This window comes from Myotis yumanensis, unplaced genomic scaffold (assembly GCF_028538775.1).
Source record: "Myotis yumanensis isolate MYYU_CA2020_CCGP unplaced genomic scaffold, mMyoYum1.0.hap1 SCAF_1, whole genome shotgun sequence".
Classification (NCBI taxonomy): Eukaryota; Metazoa; Chordata; class Mammalia; order Chiroptera; family Vespertilionidae; genus Myotis; species Myotis yumanensis.
In genome coordinates this window covers 82,425,181-82,442,796 of record NW_027223752.1, presented here as the reverse complement: position 1 = coordinate 82,442,796, position 17,616 = coordinate 82,425,181, and the positions used below count along the sequence as shown (strand labels likewise).

The window sequence follows — 17,616 nt, the reverse complement described above, 5'->3', positions numbered from 1 at the left end:
ATGGTTCCTTTTACCTACCAAGGGTGACCTGAAGTCTCGTTCCAGTCCCAAAGACGAGGTTCCTGCCTCCGGCAGTGGTTACACAGTGAGATGCTCCCTAACAGAAACCTGTTGCTTGAATCTCCTTCTGGTCTCCATGCTCCACTCCCTTGCTTAGAGCTCTCTCCCCATGACCTCTTCCCTGATGGGGAGTTTGTCTGAGCCCTCAGGGATCCATTTCTATTGCCCAAATGCTGCAATATTAACCCCTACAAGGGCAGTAGGATATGGCCAGATACTTGCTTGGCTAACACTACCTGTTAGGGACCTTTTTTGACTTGAAGAGATCACGAGGTGCTGGCTAGTTGATTAAGGCCAAGGAGTTGTCAAGTTCAACTCTGCAGACATTAGGAATTGAGCTCTTTGTCTTTCTCTTTCTGGGTTTTATGTTAATGTTAATTGATCTCTCTTGTCAGACTTCATGAATGATGGCCTCAGAAATCAAATGATTAATAACTGTTCTAACTTAAGGTCCCTGAGTCAGGCAGAGAAGAGGGCATGAAGACAAAAAGGGAGAAACAATCAAACCTCTATCTTCCCGGCCATTTCACCATTCCTATGAAAGCCATTGTCACTGCAAAGGTGGTGCTAACGAAGTGGCCCGCAGATGCTTGTGCCCCAGTCCTAAGGGTATCCTTTGTCTGCTGGAGCCCAGAATTCCCAATAATAGCCTTGTAGTTAAATACAATCACAGAAGCACCCAGGAGTTCTCTGAAGCACAGACTGTATCACCTCCCTCATCTACAGGACTCAAAACCTACTGTGTGTTTAGGACGGTGCTGGTGACGGCAGTGGTACCAGAGGCTCCGTAGCAGGATTTAGAAGCGTCCCCATAGGGACTGCATTTAGACCCCCATCTCCCCGGCAGAAGCACTTACAGGGCTGGATGGTGAGCTGGGTCCCTCTCCCAAAGGTGAGTAGGTTAGCAGCTCCTGTATTCACACCCTGGGACAACCCTTTACATAAATCTCTCTGTCAGAGACCCAGGCCCTGAACCTCTCTGAACCTCTGTAACGACTCTTAAGCCCATGGATACCAGAGAGGGGTCCGAACCCTGGCTGGGGCTGCTGGTCATTTCTGTCCCTCTCTTGTGTCATAAAAGCTTAAAACACACATCACCCAGGCAAGGTGCCTACAGATGAGCACTGGGAGTGCCATCACACAGCTTCCAACTGCATCACCATTGACTTTTTCAGGAGAGTGACCGTGACCACGAAACTCTACCCCTTCACATAGGGAGGATGGGTAGGATGGAGGCCCTTAGTCACAGATATTTAAAGGGGCATAAAGAGAAGCCAAACATCAGACTAGAATGCATAATAGAAAAACACACAGAGATCTCACTTTCCTCTCAGACTTACTGGGCCTCACTGCTAAACGAGTCCCGGTCCCGAAAGTCAGCTTGCTTCCAGTGCCAGTGTACCCACTGCTGTCAGCAGCTTTACAGAAACAGGGCAGACACCTGTCACGAGCGTCACCTCACCAACCCGCCTGCCCTGGTTTTCTCCTGACACTGATCCAGAAATGCCCTCACCAAGCAGCGAGGATCTTTTCTCAGACCTCTCTAAGCCACAAGCTTTCTAAGCCACAATCTCTAAGCTTAAGAGTGCAGACTAAGGTTTCCCTTTTACCAAACGAGACACCCAAACAGTAGGCAAGGTGTTCCACTGAGATACTGACATAAAATTTTTTTTTTAAATTCTATTTTAAAGCTGCGGGTTACACCAGTTAATTGGTGTGATGGATTCTCTCAAAGGCAATACATGGAAATTCGTAAGCGAATCACACTAAGGAAATGCTTGTGTTGCACCTGAAATTTACTTTTTCTTTCTTCAGAATCAAATACCTCCAACCCAGAAAGAGTCTATTTAATATGCAATGGAACTTGGGTTGCGATTAGGGTGGGCCAGAACGCATTTTATACTCACAGGGTTGGACTCTCAAAACAGTTCCTGAACCAAAGATCAGCTTGTTTCTGTCATTCACACAGCATCAAGGTCCTCTACAAAAACAGCGGGCCGCAGTTTCTGTGTGTGGGGTGGAGTGGGGCGACTGACATGGCCTGGAAACAGAAGACTGGTCCATTTTGCATTAAGAACTTGCTGGTATTTGGCCAAGAAGCCAAGGATATTGCAATAATTGCAGAAACTTCTAAATATGAAAAGGCTGGTTGGGCATGGAATTTGGCTCATGTTTGCTCTTTGCTTCTTGGACTAGGATAAATGCTACAACTTTTCTCTGGAAGGAATACTCCAAAGGTTTAGTGTATCTGTTCTTTTAGGGCTTTTCCAGTCCTTTAGCCAAATTTCCTTTCATCTCATTAATCCTAATCATACTCCATTACACCCAAATATTTTACTTTGCTGTGATGTCCTCCAATTTCAAATCCCATAGCAACTACCAACCACTACAAATTTCTGAAAGCGCTGCTGGGAAATGAGCTCATTTTAGCTGGTTTCCACAGATTTTCAAATATTTGGGGCTCTGAGTTGGTTTAGAGCCACTCTGGGCAAAGCATTCTTACACTGAGATGCTGTCAGTGGCACAGGAGTGTGGCGTTTTCCGTGGGTGCATTCTGTTTTCACCTGGACAGTTTCCTACACGCTTCTGGCTGCTGTGGCATCTGTGGCAGGCAGCAGACTGACCATCCCTGGGTCCCCAGACCCCACAGCTCAGGTTTGCTACCATCTTGCTTTGTAACTCCAGGCCACTCTGAGTTCCCTGTCCCTAACACAGAGTGAGAAGAGAACCGCTTTCCTATTCTATCCAGAGAGAGGAGAAGAAAAAAACATTGATGTCTAAGGGCGCTTTAGCCAGCCTAGCTGGGAGGCACTTTATCATGTACTTTTCACTATAAGAGCCTGAGCCATCCAAAGCCTCGATAGTCATGCCTTTAATTTCTATTGCAGAAAAGAGAAAAAAAAATTCCTCTAGGTAACTGAGTGGTTAAGACAGCTGGGAAATCCAGACTTGGAAAGGTTCCATCCCCCCAGCCCTTGCTCTCTCAGTATGCTTTTCTTTCCATTTGGGGAAGTTGTCTTTGGTTATAAAGGGAACGTATTCAAATTTTCCACAGCTTTTAATTTTAGGCGCAAGAAATGTATTTGCCCCATGTTTTTCACATTACTCTACTCTGTGCATATATATTCTATCTATCTATCTATCTATCTATCTATCTATCTATCATCTATCATCTCTCTATCTAATCTCAGACATAGTTGTTTTTAACAGTTAATTCTGTGCCTTGCCCAAACTGTAATTTACTAAATGCAGATGTGCTGCTGCACTGATAAACTCCACTGAACCCCTCCCCACCCTCCGCCCCCCAGTTTTCCAAGTTTAAACCTTCCCCTGGGATCAGTGCTAAGCTGCCCCTTGAGTAAGCCAGCCCCACCCAGAACATCAGCTCTTAGCACCTTTTCAAATACCTTTGCCATCTGCAAAGAGAGACACACATGGACTAGTTTTGTAAAATGATACTGCCTGGCATTCTGTCTGCCTGCCTCTCTGGATTTTCTGGTTTGCTTTTCTCCTTGAGAGCTTGTGTTTCTACCATATCTTCCAAACACTAGCAGTATTCAAAGTTAAAATGATTATACATGATAAAAATGAAGATGCAGCCATTCTATCTGAATTCTCTTCACATGTCACATTAGCATAATGGTAGCAGCAAAAACAGAATTGTGAATCATATTTTTAGTTTTGAATTAAATATCCAAGACTGGAGTTTGCCCAGAAAACTCAGGTATTTGGCTAATACCCATCTCTACCAGTTATGAGAAAGGACACGTGGAAACTCTCCTTGATAAGTCTGCATGGTCTAGTATGACCGCTGGAATCTTATATAGGCAACCAGGAAATTCAAGAAGAATTCCTGACCAAGGAATTCTGATTTCCTGACCAAGGATGGAGTACTTACTGGGCATAATGGTAAGTCTGGTTCCGGTCGCAAAGGTTAATTTATCGTTCCCATAGCTAGACACACAGTGTTCTAAGTCATTGCAAAAACCATTGCTCCAAGTTCTTCAAACTCTACTGCAAGGCCTCCCACCCGTCATTTCTTATGACCCTCTCCTCACAATGCTTCTACAATATCAAAGTCCCCAGTGACCCCTTCATGTCACTTCCTGTTGGAAAAACTGAGAGAAGTGGAGATAAAAGGCTATATATAATCAGAAGAGATTTGACATGTGAGATCTCTTTTAATTTTTCTGCCAAATTTTCCTTCAGAGAGAACAAACCTTTTCTTTCTCTCTCCAGGTGTTACCAGAATTCCCTCGGGTCTAAACACAGGTGTGAGTCTGGAATCCCCTGCCATTTTTCTCACCCTTTTATGCCATCCCACATTTCAGTTCTCTCTGAAGTGCTTTTTTGCCTTCTGGTCCATTTTCTCTCAGTTGTCCCTCCATCCTCTGCTCCTGTGGCCTGTGCCACAAAGAGCCAGATGTCTCTGGTGAGTGCAGGTGTGAGGGGTGAGCTAGCGGACAGCCATGACTGCAGACATTGTTTGTCCCCCTCCTCCCAGGGATTTTCAGGCAAGGAAATAAAGACCTGTCATGATGTCAATCATTCCAGTGGTGGATGGGAAGGGCTCTTTGCTATATTCCAGATAAATTTATACTGAGAAGCAGAGAGAGTAGCAGACTTTTGACGATTCTTTCTGGAGTTTAAAGGGTTTGCTCAATACAATGGTGATGGAAAATTTTCTTCGACTTACTTGGAATGACTGTCAGACTTGTTCCTCTCCCAAAATAGAGTCTCTGGTTACCAGTGTTACACTGTGATAGGAAGCTCAACAAAAACCAGGCAGAAGAGAGAGCCAGGTGTACACCTAGGGCCCCACCCAACCGACTGACAGGCAGACGGAGTGTCTCTTCCCCCTGCAGGCGCAGGAGCAAGGGTGCTAATAGAAAGGAACTTGAGGGCCTACAGCAGCTGTGACCATGTGTGGCTGGAGGTGCTGAGTCCCCCTGAGAAGGGATTCAATGGGGGGCTAATGTGCATCTTGTGCAGCTTGCTGTCTAAGGAAAGGTGTAGGCCCATTTGTTTTATTCATGGGCGTTTAAAAATTCTTTTAAGACTTAATTTCTCTCCTGTTGATCATATGATTCTGAAGTGCATTTTAATTAGATCTCTTTATTACCTCTTTTCACTCTGGGAAGGATTTTATTTCTTTGTGAAATTTCTGGAATAACTCATTTTCTCCAGATGAATTCAGTATGCAGCTCAGATCACCTTGCTTCTCTCCAACCTGCCTCATTTCCCTAACACCCCCAGTACGCAGTGTCCATTGTCCATTCTGCCTCACACCTTGTGCCCTATGTACAGCGAGAATTGGCGGGGAGAGCACAAGTTGGTGACTTTGTTTTTCAAATTCCGCTTTCAAGTCCCAAGCTCTCTATGCTACCTTTTAAGGATTAAACCTACATTCTTTGACCTTCTTTTCTGATAAGAGTTAATATATCTTGATCCCTCAGCTTTATGTCCTCAACCACATGCCACCTGCACAGCCACTGGAGCCCCATGCATATGACTATTAGGCCCCCACATTTCACAGGCAAAGTCACAGGGACACTTACTTGGAATGATTGATAAGCTTATCCCTTGCCCAAATGTCAACTTGTTGGAGAAGGCTGTCACACAGTCACCCAACCCTTTGCAATAATTGACAGATGACACTTAGGGAGCTTAGACCCCAGTCTTTCTTGATGCCCCTTCAAAAGCACCACAGAGAGTTATGGGATGGGATTTGTGAGTGTGGAGCCACAGGTAGGCCAGGCTCTCTCGGGATGATACAAACCTTGCTGGGAGTGTGTACTTTTCTGCCTTGGTGTCATTTCTGCCTCAGTGAGCTCGCTTGTTTCCTCCTCCCTTCTCTATTATTCCCCCATCCACAGGACATCCCAATCTGCATCTCATTTCCATCTCCAAGCCCTTGCCTGGTTTCAGCAGGTCCTCACGCACATTGATCCGCCTTCTCTGAGCCAGCGTCTGTTCACAGGCACGCTGTGATTACAGAGCTGGGACTGCCAGGCTCTCAGAGCTGAGATCTGGGCTCCCCGCTCCTTATCACTGGTCAATATGTTGTTCTCATTTGTCTGGCTAACGAAAAGCTGACCTTTCTCAGGGGATGCGTTTTGCTGAAATGACAACTGACAGCCCAAACAAAAGCAGAGCTCTCAAGGCAGTGTTGGCCTTTCTGACCCCTTTGGTGGATTTCGGTCAAAGGGATCCCAGGCTCAAAAGTCAACCTCTCAGTGTTGGCTCCCACATTACTGGGCTTGGAGAAACTCAACGAAATCTGGGCAATGTTGGTCCAACCTGCCCCCTGCTCATTAGAACCAGGCTTTCCTTGGTGGCATCTCGTACATTCAAAATGATGGTAACAACCCAACATGCAGCACCACACATTCTAGCTCCATACCCACCCGGGTGCTGCCACTCAGTGGAGCAGGTAGACAGCGATGCCAGACCACCCCCCCGCACACACAGCCTAAGACTACACTGCCTGCCTGATCCTCTGGGCCTGTACAGCAGCCCAGGGACTGGGCTTTAGAATGGGGGAAAATACTGCCCTAGAAGGAGAGCCTAGGAAAACAGTGCTAAGTCAGTCTGAGCGGTGACACTCTTCTCTGGACACCCCCTCCCCACCTCTGTCTAAGCAAGCTGCAGTGGAAAATATATTACTGCTTTTTAACTCCCCACCTCCTTCCTGCCTCTCATCTCTTTCATTTATCATTTCTGAGCGCCCACGGGGCTCCAGACTCTCCTTGATCTATTTCCATCCGACTCCAATAGAATCCCTGCAAGAAAGAGCCCAAAGGCCTAAAATGCAAAAAGACATGGGGGACACTGTGAGTTAGAGTCTTTCTGGCTTGCTGGGCTTCACGGTTAACCGCGTCCCCTTTCCAAATATCAGCTTCTCAGAGCTGTCACGCTTCTCCCTGCAGCGGGGCATGTTACAGCGACTGACAGGAGGAACTTTATGAATCTTAAAAAAACAGCCAGAGTTCCTCTCTCTTCCCGGCGGGGTGCAGCCACAAACACACTAAAGCCAAATTTTTCTATCCGCTCTAATTATCGGCAAGGATACAGCTTTGTATCTGAAACTCTTCGGAAGGAATTGTAACCTCTTGCCTGGTGGCTTCAGAGCTGGAAATGAACACAGTGGATGCATAATTCCCTCCCCACCCCCGCTTTTATAGTTTTGCATCTATAGACGCAATAGGAGTCAGGCAGGGAACATAGAGGGATTTAAAATAAGACCTCAGATTCCCATCCAGTTTTCCTGTTCTCCCTCTCCGCTTTCATTTAAAACCCGGAATGGAATGCCCCCTACCTATTCCAACTCTGCTCCCAGTTCTCCTCTCCTCTGTGGATACCGGTGCACATGGCCTCAGCTGAGCCAAGAAGAAGTTAAGATTGGTGTAAGGAAACACTTTCTGATAGGATGATACTAAATGTTAGAAGGGGTTTCTCAGGGGAATAGGTTGGAAAGGGTGACCCTCCAACCACAAAGTTGGGCATCATCTCCAGGGAAGGCTCAGAAATCAGCAAGGATTCTTTTCTATCTTTCCAGGGTCAAGGTCAACTCTACTTAACAGCAGGAGGATAAACCTAATGGCTCAGGGTCCAAAAGGGAATTATTAATATTGAGATTAAAGGAGGGACAGGACCTTGGAGGTCACTAGTTAACCTCAAGCAAGATCTGGTTCCAAGGCAACATACGTTTCTTTCAAATCAGGGGCAAAATTCCAGAACTTCCAGAATGCTGTTGTGTCCTTTTACACTTACTTGGATGAACAGCCAAGATGGTCCCCTGTCCAAACGTCAGCTTTCCATAGTCGCTACCGCCAGAGTTAACACTGTAACAGAGGCCTTTACAAGAACCTCAGGGGACCACAGAGGCTCACAGCCACCTTCCTCTTTAATTCTGGGGAGAAGAAACCCACCCAAAGGGACCTGGATTTGTGAGGCCAGTTTCTTCCTACTGAAGGTCAGAGGACCATTTGCACACCTGGTCCTGGGCCCCTGACCGGCTGTGTCCCCCTGCCTGCCATCTCCCTCCTTTCCCTCTGGTTTCCATCCTGAGGCTTACCGATGTCTCATGTTTAGCATCGCTCTTTCTAAAGGTCTCATTTCCATTTTACAGCATCATTTTCAGGACAATTTCTCTGATCAGTTTTCAAGACATGTCCTCCCCTTCCTTCGAGGTATCACGCATTTCTGATGACAACGAATTGATTAGAAGAAGACAGGAGGAGAGTGCTCAGCTTTCTGGAGGCTGACTAGAATTAGATGAGGTTGAGGCTCCAGCCTCTTGAAACACTGTCTCCAGAGCTTCCCTTCGTGCCCCAGCATAAGAAACGGAAAGGATGGGCACATTTGACTCAGCCTATTTTCACAGAGTGGCTTTTCTGTCAGTTTTGAATTTGGTGAAATGTTAGTGGCATTGCACAGAAACTTTATACCTGATCTTTGTTATGGTGATTAGCTATTTTGGGCTGTTCTGGGTTTAGCAAAGAAATACCTTTATCTTGGGTAGCCTCTCAATCCCAGGCAAGCTGGGACATCTGGTCACCCTATGAGAAGTGTCCTGACCTCACAGTGCAGCCACAGTGATAGAGTTAAGTGAGGCCCCTGTTAGAGGCAGGCTTCTGCATCTTTACTTGAGGTTGCTGTAAATGTCATCCTTTGACCTAACACAGCTTCCATTGTTGACTGTCACAACTATAGGAAGCTTGGGGGCCTCCTAGGCTTTGTCTGGTGGATGCCCCAAAAGGTGGAAGAAACACAATAATGGTGATCAAACCGTATTCCCAAAGAATGAGAAAAACAAATACTTAGCTCTTTAATTGCATTCAAAGTTTAAACTCAACTGTCTGGACTAAATTTGTGCTAGTCTCTCTCATCCTCTCTTTAAGCAACCACTTAATCAGCAAAGGGTCAAAGCTTTAGCTTGCTTATCAACATGAAAAGGGTGAGAGAAAAAGGCTATTATTTAGCAACAAAGGCATGTCTATTTGCTTTAAGCATAGCAGTCAGGGATTCAAGAGACTCTTCCCCTCTCTTTCCTACTCTACACCCTACTCCAGCTGCCATAACATCAGGACATAAACAAACTCAGATGCCTGCCCTCAGCAGAAGCCCTCAAACAGACGGTGCCAATGTATTGTTGTGGCAATAACCTTTGTGTTCTGCTGACTGTGGGAAAACAGAATTTAATCATGGGTGCCTTGGACTCCAGCCTTGCCTTGTAGCCCTGCATATAGAGTCCATTGCATGGGAAATCTGGCTTACAATTACTGTGCAGAGCTCTGGAAGGATGCTTGCCCTGCTTAGATATTTCCTTTGTGTGGTTAGGCCGTCAAACTCTCTGGCCGCTTGTCCACATTTTGAAGTGTGGAGGTCAACCAAGTGCTGAGAAGGCCTCCCAGCTTCTATATGCATCCTGGTGTGTTTCTAGCAAGACACCAAAGATAAAACCTCCTGTATAAGTCCCCAGCCTCGACTGCCCACCCTCTGAGAAGGGAGGTCCTTCAGTTTCCAGGATGTTCATAAGAATTCCCTGGAAGGGTTAATTAGATAGACCCCCAGAGATTGCATGGGATTTAACAATGTCATGTATTATTCATGGTTTGTTGTACTGGTTTTGCCCCCTGCTGAGCAAGGCACTTCTGCGCATGACAACTTCATGGCTTACCACACTATGTGTTCTTCAGGGCCTATCCCAGGACATTCCAAGCCAGCTGCTACCAGGCTGCATTAACCCCTTCAGTGCCACCTGCACTACATCACCCCCTGAGCCACTCTTCAAGAGCTCTGACTGGGCTGTGTTTTGCAACACGCTTTTCCCAGTGCTGCGTGCTCTCCTAATCACGCAAAGCAGATCTAAAAACGCTGCAACCAGGGCACTCAGCTCATATCAAAGGAAACTGGGCTGCTTCAACAGGTGTTCCTCATCTCCACTTTCCCCAAGTTGTATATCAAGCCAATCTTCCCAGCATTCGTTCATAAGCACCACTCTCAGAAACCCATCGGAAACACAGATTTTCAAGAAGTGCCAATAGCAATTTTATAGCATTTTAAGCTTCTCCCAAGCACTTACACACATTATTATTATTATGGAAAGGTGGGTGTATGTTTGAGAGTGTACTGCTCTATTCTCACAACCCAGAGGACAAATGAATTTCTCCCCACTCTCTGCAGTTGAACTAAGTAAAATGAAGGCACAGTCAATGATTTTGGTAACTGAGGGAAAGAAAGGTTTACTGCTCCGCCTGAGTTAACCAGACAGTTCCACCCATAGAGACCTCAGTTACTGGACTAGGGATTGAGAACAGTTCCTTTAAGAGAAAGAACATGAAGGGAAAAGAAGGAAAAAATCTGTCTGTAGAATTTCCAGCATTCATTAATAAAATTGCAGGGTCCCATTCTTTCGGAGATAAATTTAGGGGGAGTTTTAGTATCTGCCTCAGGAAGATTTATATTTGGTCTTCTGAATTTGCATAGTCACAATATGCCAATTTCCTCTCTCTCCTTTTGGCAAACATTCCCCGGCTTTAGCTGAATCTCTCAGGATCCTGTATTCAATTTTTCTCCCTGAACCTATAATCTTGTTTAAGATGGATGATAGGAATGTTTTTAGCTGATGGTAATTTAGTCTTTGCACAGTGGAGTTCTAATCTCTCTGATGAGGACCATGTCTTCCCATGTCTTAGATTTAGAAACTAAGCTGGGATGTTTGGGGGGATAATAATTTAAATAAGAAAGAAGTGCTTTGGATTCCCTTTACCCCCACCCTGTTTAGTCCCTTCAAACTTACTTGGATTCACAGTTAAGAGAGTTCCTTTTCCAAATGTCAGTTTATAGCTGCCACTTCCACTATTCGCACAGTCAGGGGGCACTTTACAAAAACAAACAGGAACTGCTCTTTGCAGAGGGCCCTGGGGGTCAATATGATGTTGACCTGCAGCCCAGCACTAACCTACAAGTCCACAAGGTGGCCGCTGCAGGCAGGAGCTGGGCTTCTAGAAGGCAATGGAGCCCTGATAAATATACACATTATTTATTTTTAAAATTTTTATTGTTTTTCTTCTCTTTATGTCTAAGCTGCCACCTTAGTTTCAGTAATCCACCTATTTTTCTTCCCTCATTGTCTACTCCTGGCTGGCACTCACAGTTTCTACTTTATTGCACTTCAGGGCTATTTCTTGAAATTGCTCACATCAACTCACTAAATTCTGATTGACTGGAAACTGATTGCAGATGCAGACGGGGAGCAGAGTGAGTGAGCTTTTAAAGGGACATGTTCAAAGGGAGAAGTTGGAAGGCTTTTTGGCTTTCCTGGTCTGCCTCCCTATGAGGGACTAGGCAAAACGAGTCCTGCCTCTCCAGGGGAACTTGCAGGACAAGGCTTAGAAGGAAAGGGTTGGAGGGAGCCCACGGAGCTTCCCCCTTTCATACTCACTGGGGTTGACGGTCAGCCTGGTTCCTTGCCCAAATACCAGCTTCTGGTCGGCACCCCCTGACATACACCACAGCAAACAGCTTTACACAAACCTCACACAAGGCCCCTCTCTCTCTCCCCCTTGAGGAGGACACCTGATCTGCTCCCTTAGCGCCTCAGCTGCTGTGGACAATGGCCTGAATCTCACAAGCCAGATAGGTTCAGGACAGTGTCCCTTTGGCGCTTCCTACTTTCTCCTTGACAAAGGCTCCTTTGTAGACATGTACCAGATATTTAATCTCTTTGCCAGCCAAATATTTAACATCTTTATTCCACTTCCTACAATTCTAACCTTAAAAAAACCCATTCTTTCAGTCTTTTCAGAGCTCCCCCTAAAAAACAGCTGAGTTAAAAGAACCTTTAAAATCAGAATATGCCAGGTCTCCTAAGTAAAGCTGAGTTGGCTTCATCCTTACAGTTTCTGGGTTGAATCCTAGGACCTGCTGGTCTGCGACCTAATCCACCAGGCTAAAACAGGAAAGGTTAGGTGTCAGGGCAGAAAATCCAGGGGAAATCCTGCCCTGTGAGACCTTCTTGTCCCTGCACACTTAATTGAACTCATTTTTGTGCTAATTCCTCCCCCCTCCCTCCTCCCCCGCTCAGGACATTGCCAGCACTTGTCACCAATAGGGAGCCCTCCACAAGATCACTTCTAGGAGAAACCCACTCATGTGCCCTTTAGTCTGCAAACAGACGTGGTTTCTTTCCTCTGCTTATGGAAACTTGATTAAAAAACAATTTCCAATTTTGCAAAGTGAAGAAGATTAGGAGAAAATCTGTTTGCCTCTGTTTTCCTCCTTCTTCCTCCCCCTCCTCTCCAATAGTTTTAAACTATTTATAGAAACATCCCCTTTAGGATTAGAAAAATGTGGTCTAATCTTTTCATCTTTTTTCCCCTTGCTATTTACTGCAGTTGTATACTTACAATCTACATTTACATTTCATTTCCATTTGTAGGAGGTACTAATGCACTTTTCTATTACTTCCAGAACACTGTGTGTAATGATAAACTCTATTGAAATAAACCAAATCACAAGGCATTTTTAGGGCTAGAGGTTGACATTTCTGTTTTCCCAAGACAGGACCGGAGTGAACAAGTTATTATTACTCTTCCAGGCAAAGCCCAAGATAGGGGCAGTCCAGCCAACCGAGCAACCAGGTTTGCGGGATTGACGTGCTTATGTCTAAATATCTGCCGAGCATTGCTCCTTGGGATTAATTTGGATTTCCTTTTTAACCTAGTTCCAAAATGTCAGCTTCCCATCTCTTTCATTCTTAGACTTTTTATGACAGGCAAAGCTTAAAGTAAACCTCATGGATGTTTTTTGAATCTCCACCAATATTTCATCTCTCTACACATCACAAATAAAGGAACCAAAAGAAGGATGAATATAACACCTTTGGGAGAAAGTTTATAACAGTTCTCTGGGAGAGATGAGATTTATAAATAAAAATGGAATGGCATGTGCTTTTCCTGATTATAATTTCTAATATCTGGAGGACTCTAAATATCCAACCCAACCTGGAAAGATAGCAGCTGACCCACCTGCTTTGGTTAGCAACTGGACACACAGGTCAGCATGAACATGCTTTTTAAATTCTTATGCTGTTTAGGCATAAAGGACTTCTGGGAGGTCACTTGGAGCTAATATAATACTCAGTTGATTCTAGACTTTTAAATATGAATAATAATTTGACCATGAAAGTAGGTTTACTTTGAGGTACCCATCGGGTAGTTGGTATCTCTTGGGAATTGTAAGCAAAAGTTAAACCCCACACAATTTTCTGGGATGAGCTTCCATTATAGTAAATAGACTCCATCATGGAGCAAAATTTCAGCTGCACTCAAGTTAATTGAAATTAGTTTTGTTTTGAGAATGGTGGGCAGTGCTCAAAATATCCCTCTTGGGTATTGCAAGTTGGAGAGAAGGATTGTCCTTGCATTTGGATTATGGAATCTTCTTATACTTCTAAGCTTAGTTACTACTTTTTCACTGAGGAGCACAGAAAGGAATGGGTATCAAAAGGGCTTCTCTGACGCAGAGCTTAGCTAGGGAAAGGATAACAAATGTCTCAACTAGAAACGCAGCGTGTAATAGTGCCATAGGCCTGTTTTCAGAAGTTCACGATCTTTTTTTAAAAATTTAAATATATATTTTTAATTGATTTTAGAGAGGAAGGGAGAGGGAGAGAGAGATGGAAACATAAATGTTGAGATAGAATCATTGATCAGCTGCCTCCTGTATGTCCCCTACTGGGGATCCAGGCCACAACCCAGGCATGTGACTTGACTGGAATTGAACCCGAGACCTTTCAGTCCATAGGCTGACACTCTATCCACTGAGCCAAACCGGCTAGGGCAATGATCTTTCTATTTTGAATATTTGCTTTTAATCTTACCCTTTTCCTTAAATATCAGCTTGTTATCAATGTCAGCACCAGAAAATCTTACATAGCTTTACCCAGCTAGCTTGGCTCTAAGATTTTGAGTATTATGGAAATAAACAATTCTTCCCCTCCTGACCCCCCATTGAACCAACATGGAGGCCTTGGGAAGACAAGGTAGATAACATGAGCATGGTGGTTCAGTTGTTTACATCTGGAAGCTAAGTCTCACTGTCTCCCTGTCTCCTTTTGGATCAGGTTGCATCGCACATCCTCTGCCATTGCTGTGTGCTTTATTCCCATCTGTCCCATCTCCTCTCCCTTTTCTTTTAAATGCTTTCTTCCCCTAGGCACTGAAACTTCAATTCAGATTCCATTTATCAGACGTGCATTTCCAACAATAACAAAAACAAGCTTAACTTTTCCAAGTGCTTAAAGGTGTTGAAGAGACAGTTGTAAAGAGGCTCCAGTCAGAAGCTGCCCTCATTATCATTTTCACCAGAAAGACACATGGCACCAAGCTCCCAAAATGCTAATAACTGGGTGAGTAACTCAGTGATTTTACGCTGAATTTCTAAGAGCGGGGCTTATGTTTAGAAAAGAGTGATCTTTAAAACATACCTGGTCTAACACTCAAAGTCGTTCCTTTTCCGAATGTCAACTTATTATTCATTCCTGAATCACACATTGATACAAGACTCTACAAAAACCCAGTTGCCTAACCCCGCCTCGCTATATAACTAAATGTTTGTATAAAATCAGCTCTTTATAATGAGAGTCTGGTGGTAGAGTTTATGGACCATCCGGGCCCTCCTTTTCCCTTGCTCTATTATCACTTCACTGGACTCGTGCTGGCATACCCTCACCGCACACCTGTTTTGGTGAAGCAGGAGTTGGAATTGCCTCCCCTTTTTATGGAGGAAGAAAATAGAGGCTCAGAGAGATTTTCTTTTAGTCCCATGGAGAATCCCTTCAATTGTAATAAGACATTAAGCTTTCTAAGAGTCTGGCTCCTTAGTTCAGTGCTCCACTAGCACTGTCATTTCTCATTCGTTAGATGAAAGAGCATTTGAGGGGAAACAGCAGTGTCCTGCAAGAGGTAGGTACACAATCAGGGCTTGTTTGAATTGGGGTCCATCAATGGGCTGCCATGGTTTGGACTTGGGTTATAAAACAGAATGGGAAATTTAGGAATCAGGGTTCCAGAGAGAAATTTGGAAGCATTAGTTACCCAAACTTACGTGGGTTTACTGTCAGTTTCGTTCCCTTTCCAAAGGAGACTTTTTCAGATCCACCTGCGTTACACCCCCACACACTGCTTTACAAATACTGCCAAGACTCACCCACCAGGCCCTGGGAGCCACAGCTCCCGCCCTCCCTGGGGGGGAGCACAAAGCCAGAAGCACAATGCTGTGTGGTGATGCAATTGCATGGTTATTCCTGAAAAGAGAGAGGAACTAAGGAAAAATGTAATCAATCTTTACCCAACATCCACTTAGGTTGTTGCCTTAAATTAATTAGTTAATTAATTAACCAACCTAGCTGTCTGGCAGTTGCAGTTAATTTGAAATAGCTCAGACTTTGGGGTCAGTGCAAGTTCCTTGAACTTATTGGACCTCAGTTTCCCTATCTGCCAAGTGGGAAGAATGACAACTGCTTGGTGATGCTGTTGTAAGGATTAGGATGAGAGCACACTTCTGTAGGAATTATTTTAGCAACTTTAGAGACTAAACCACCAGTGACTACCCCCCACCCCCAACATAATCCCTCCACTAATAAACATTTAACTTTGGAATCTGAGTGCCAAGAATTACATTCCAGGTCCTCTTTTTTTTTCTGCATCTACTTGAGAAAGCTACTCAACCTCCCTGTGCTTCTATAAAAATATTAAAAAGTTCTCTTCTATAAAATGAGGATAACAACACCCAATTCACAAAGCTGGTATAAGGGTTGAATGTGATAATGGGTGGAAAACAGGCAGTGCATTGCCTAGCTTAGAGTAAGCAGTTTATAAATCATTATTTTCCTCCCAAGAATCCAAACACATTGTCCACATTCCTCTTTTCACGATTACCTAAAAATTTCTAAGTCCCTGGGCACTTCCCTTCCTTTCACTGATAAACCAGGAGGGATTTGAGGGTTAGAGAAGAGCCAGGAAGCAGTCTGATGAGGGGAGCAAGTGATTTTGTGAGCATTTAGTGAAACCTGCATGCATGGGTGCACCCCCATAATTGGACCATTTAGGTGGAGAGGGCACCTTTCAGCCAGACAGGACTTGAATACTAGCAGAGACAGGCCAAGAAGCCACATTCCCATTAGTGGGAGTAAAAAGGATCTCAAATCACATTCAAGAGAGAGTTCAATGCTCTCCTCTACTTACCAAGATTCACTGTGAGCTGAGTTCCCTTCCCAAATGTGATCTTAGAACCACTGGTTTGCTGAACACTGTGCAGAGGGGCTTTGCAAAAACCTATGGGGTCAACTTAGTGAACCCAGCTTTCCAGAGCTTCCTAAGAACTAATGTTTTTCTTCAACCTCCAAACCCTGAAGTCAAGATAAGTGATGGTGTCTTTCTTTCTGGTAGCCCAGACCTTCAGGGCTGAGAGGCATGTCCAGAGGTTGTGTTTGCCACTTTAAGACACCAGCAGGCTCAGCAAGCCAATTCTGTCTACATATTCTGTGGTCCAAAGCAATTGCACAGCTGATGCAATCTATCATAGAATATGAACTCCCGCTGGGAAAGAAATTAGCTCTGCAGAATTTATAGGTAGTGTTTGATGGTCATAGTCACTGTCTGAAGACAAGATCAGCATTTTCATTTTGGCTTTTTCACTCCCTGCCTCAGTCTGCAGATGGCTGCCCTTCTCTAACATCAAGTTCTGCTATTGTCTCTATGTCAGCTAGATTGCTGTCCCCAACAGGCATCCAGTAGTTTTTCTCTCCCTTCAGAATTCTGGGGTTCTGTTCTGAGCTTACTACGCTTTAGATAGAGAATATCTGGGGTACAAATGAAGCTGCCATGGCCAAGGACCATGATCTTTTCTCTCCTTTGGGTCTGGCCTAGTCAGAACCATGAGTGGTCTTAGATTTTCCCAGGACCAAGCTCAGCTGTGTGATCTTGAGCAAGTTCACAAATCTCTCTGAATTTCACTGCCCTCATTTGCAAAATCAAAGAGGCGAGTTAGGTCATCTTTAAAGACTTTATGAGCTGATTGTCTTTGATTTGATTCTCTGGATCTAATTTATCTAAAAATGCTGTTGGAATGTTTCCCCCCTCCAGGGTACTTAGTCGTCCTTCCCATTTCCTAAATAGAATAAAACAAATAAGCACACACACAAAAAATAGATCTCTACATATTACATAGGGAAGTAGAGTTTTTCCAAGCCAACCATCTGCCTTCATACTTGATCCTTTTAGAAATTTGAAGTCAGAATTTTGGAACCAAATCCTTAGAGAGAAGTGGCCTTTCTTTGGAGCTTCCAGATAATTAAAAAAACCATACCAAGGAAACCGACACCTTTGGTTTAAAGCTAGTACTTACTAAATTTCACTCTCACTTGAGTCCCGGTTCCAAATGTAAATTTCCTATTTCCTTCATTCCCACAGGAGTTGATGCCTTTACATAAACCACAGACTCTTGCTTACCCACAGGAAAGGTGGTTTGATCTTTACAGCCTTTCCT

General features: G+C 44.4%; 1 protein-coding gene across 1 annotated transcript in view; it reads right to left on the bottom strand.

The window, feature by feature from the left end:
* LOC139017637 (T cell receptor alpha chain MC.7.G5-like) overlaps positions 1-17,616 on the bottom strand; it is a 288,027-nt gene that overhangs the window by 54,157 nt on the left and 216,254 nt on the right. The window contains exon 4 of the mRNA XM_070426261.1: positions 7,834-7,904. Coding sequence (XP_070282362.1) covers positions 7,834-7,904 — 71 coding nt within the window. The remainder of the gene's footprint in view (positions 1-7,833; positions 7,905-17,616) is intronic.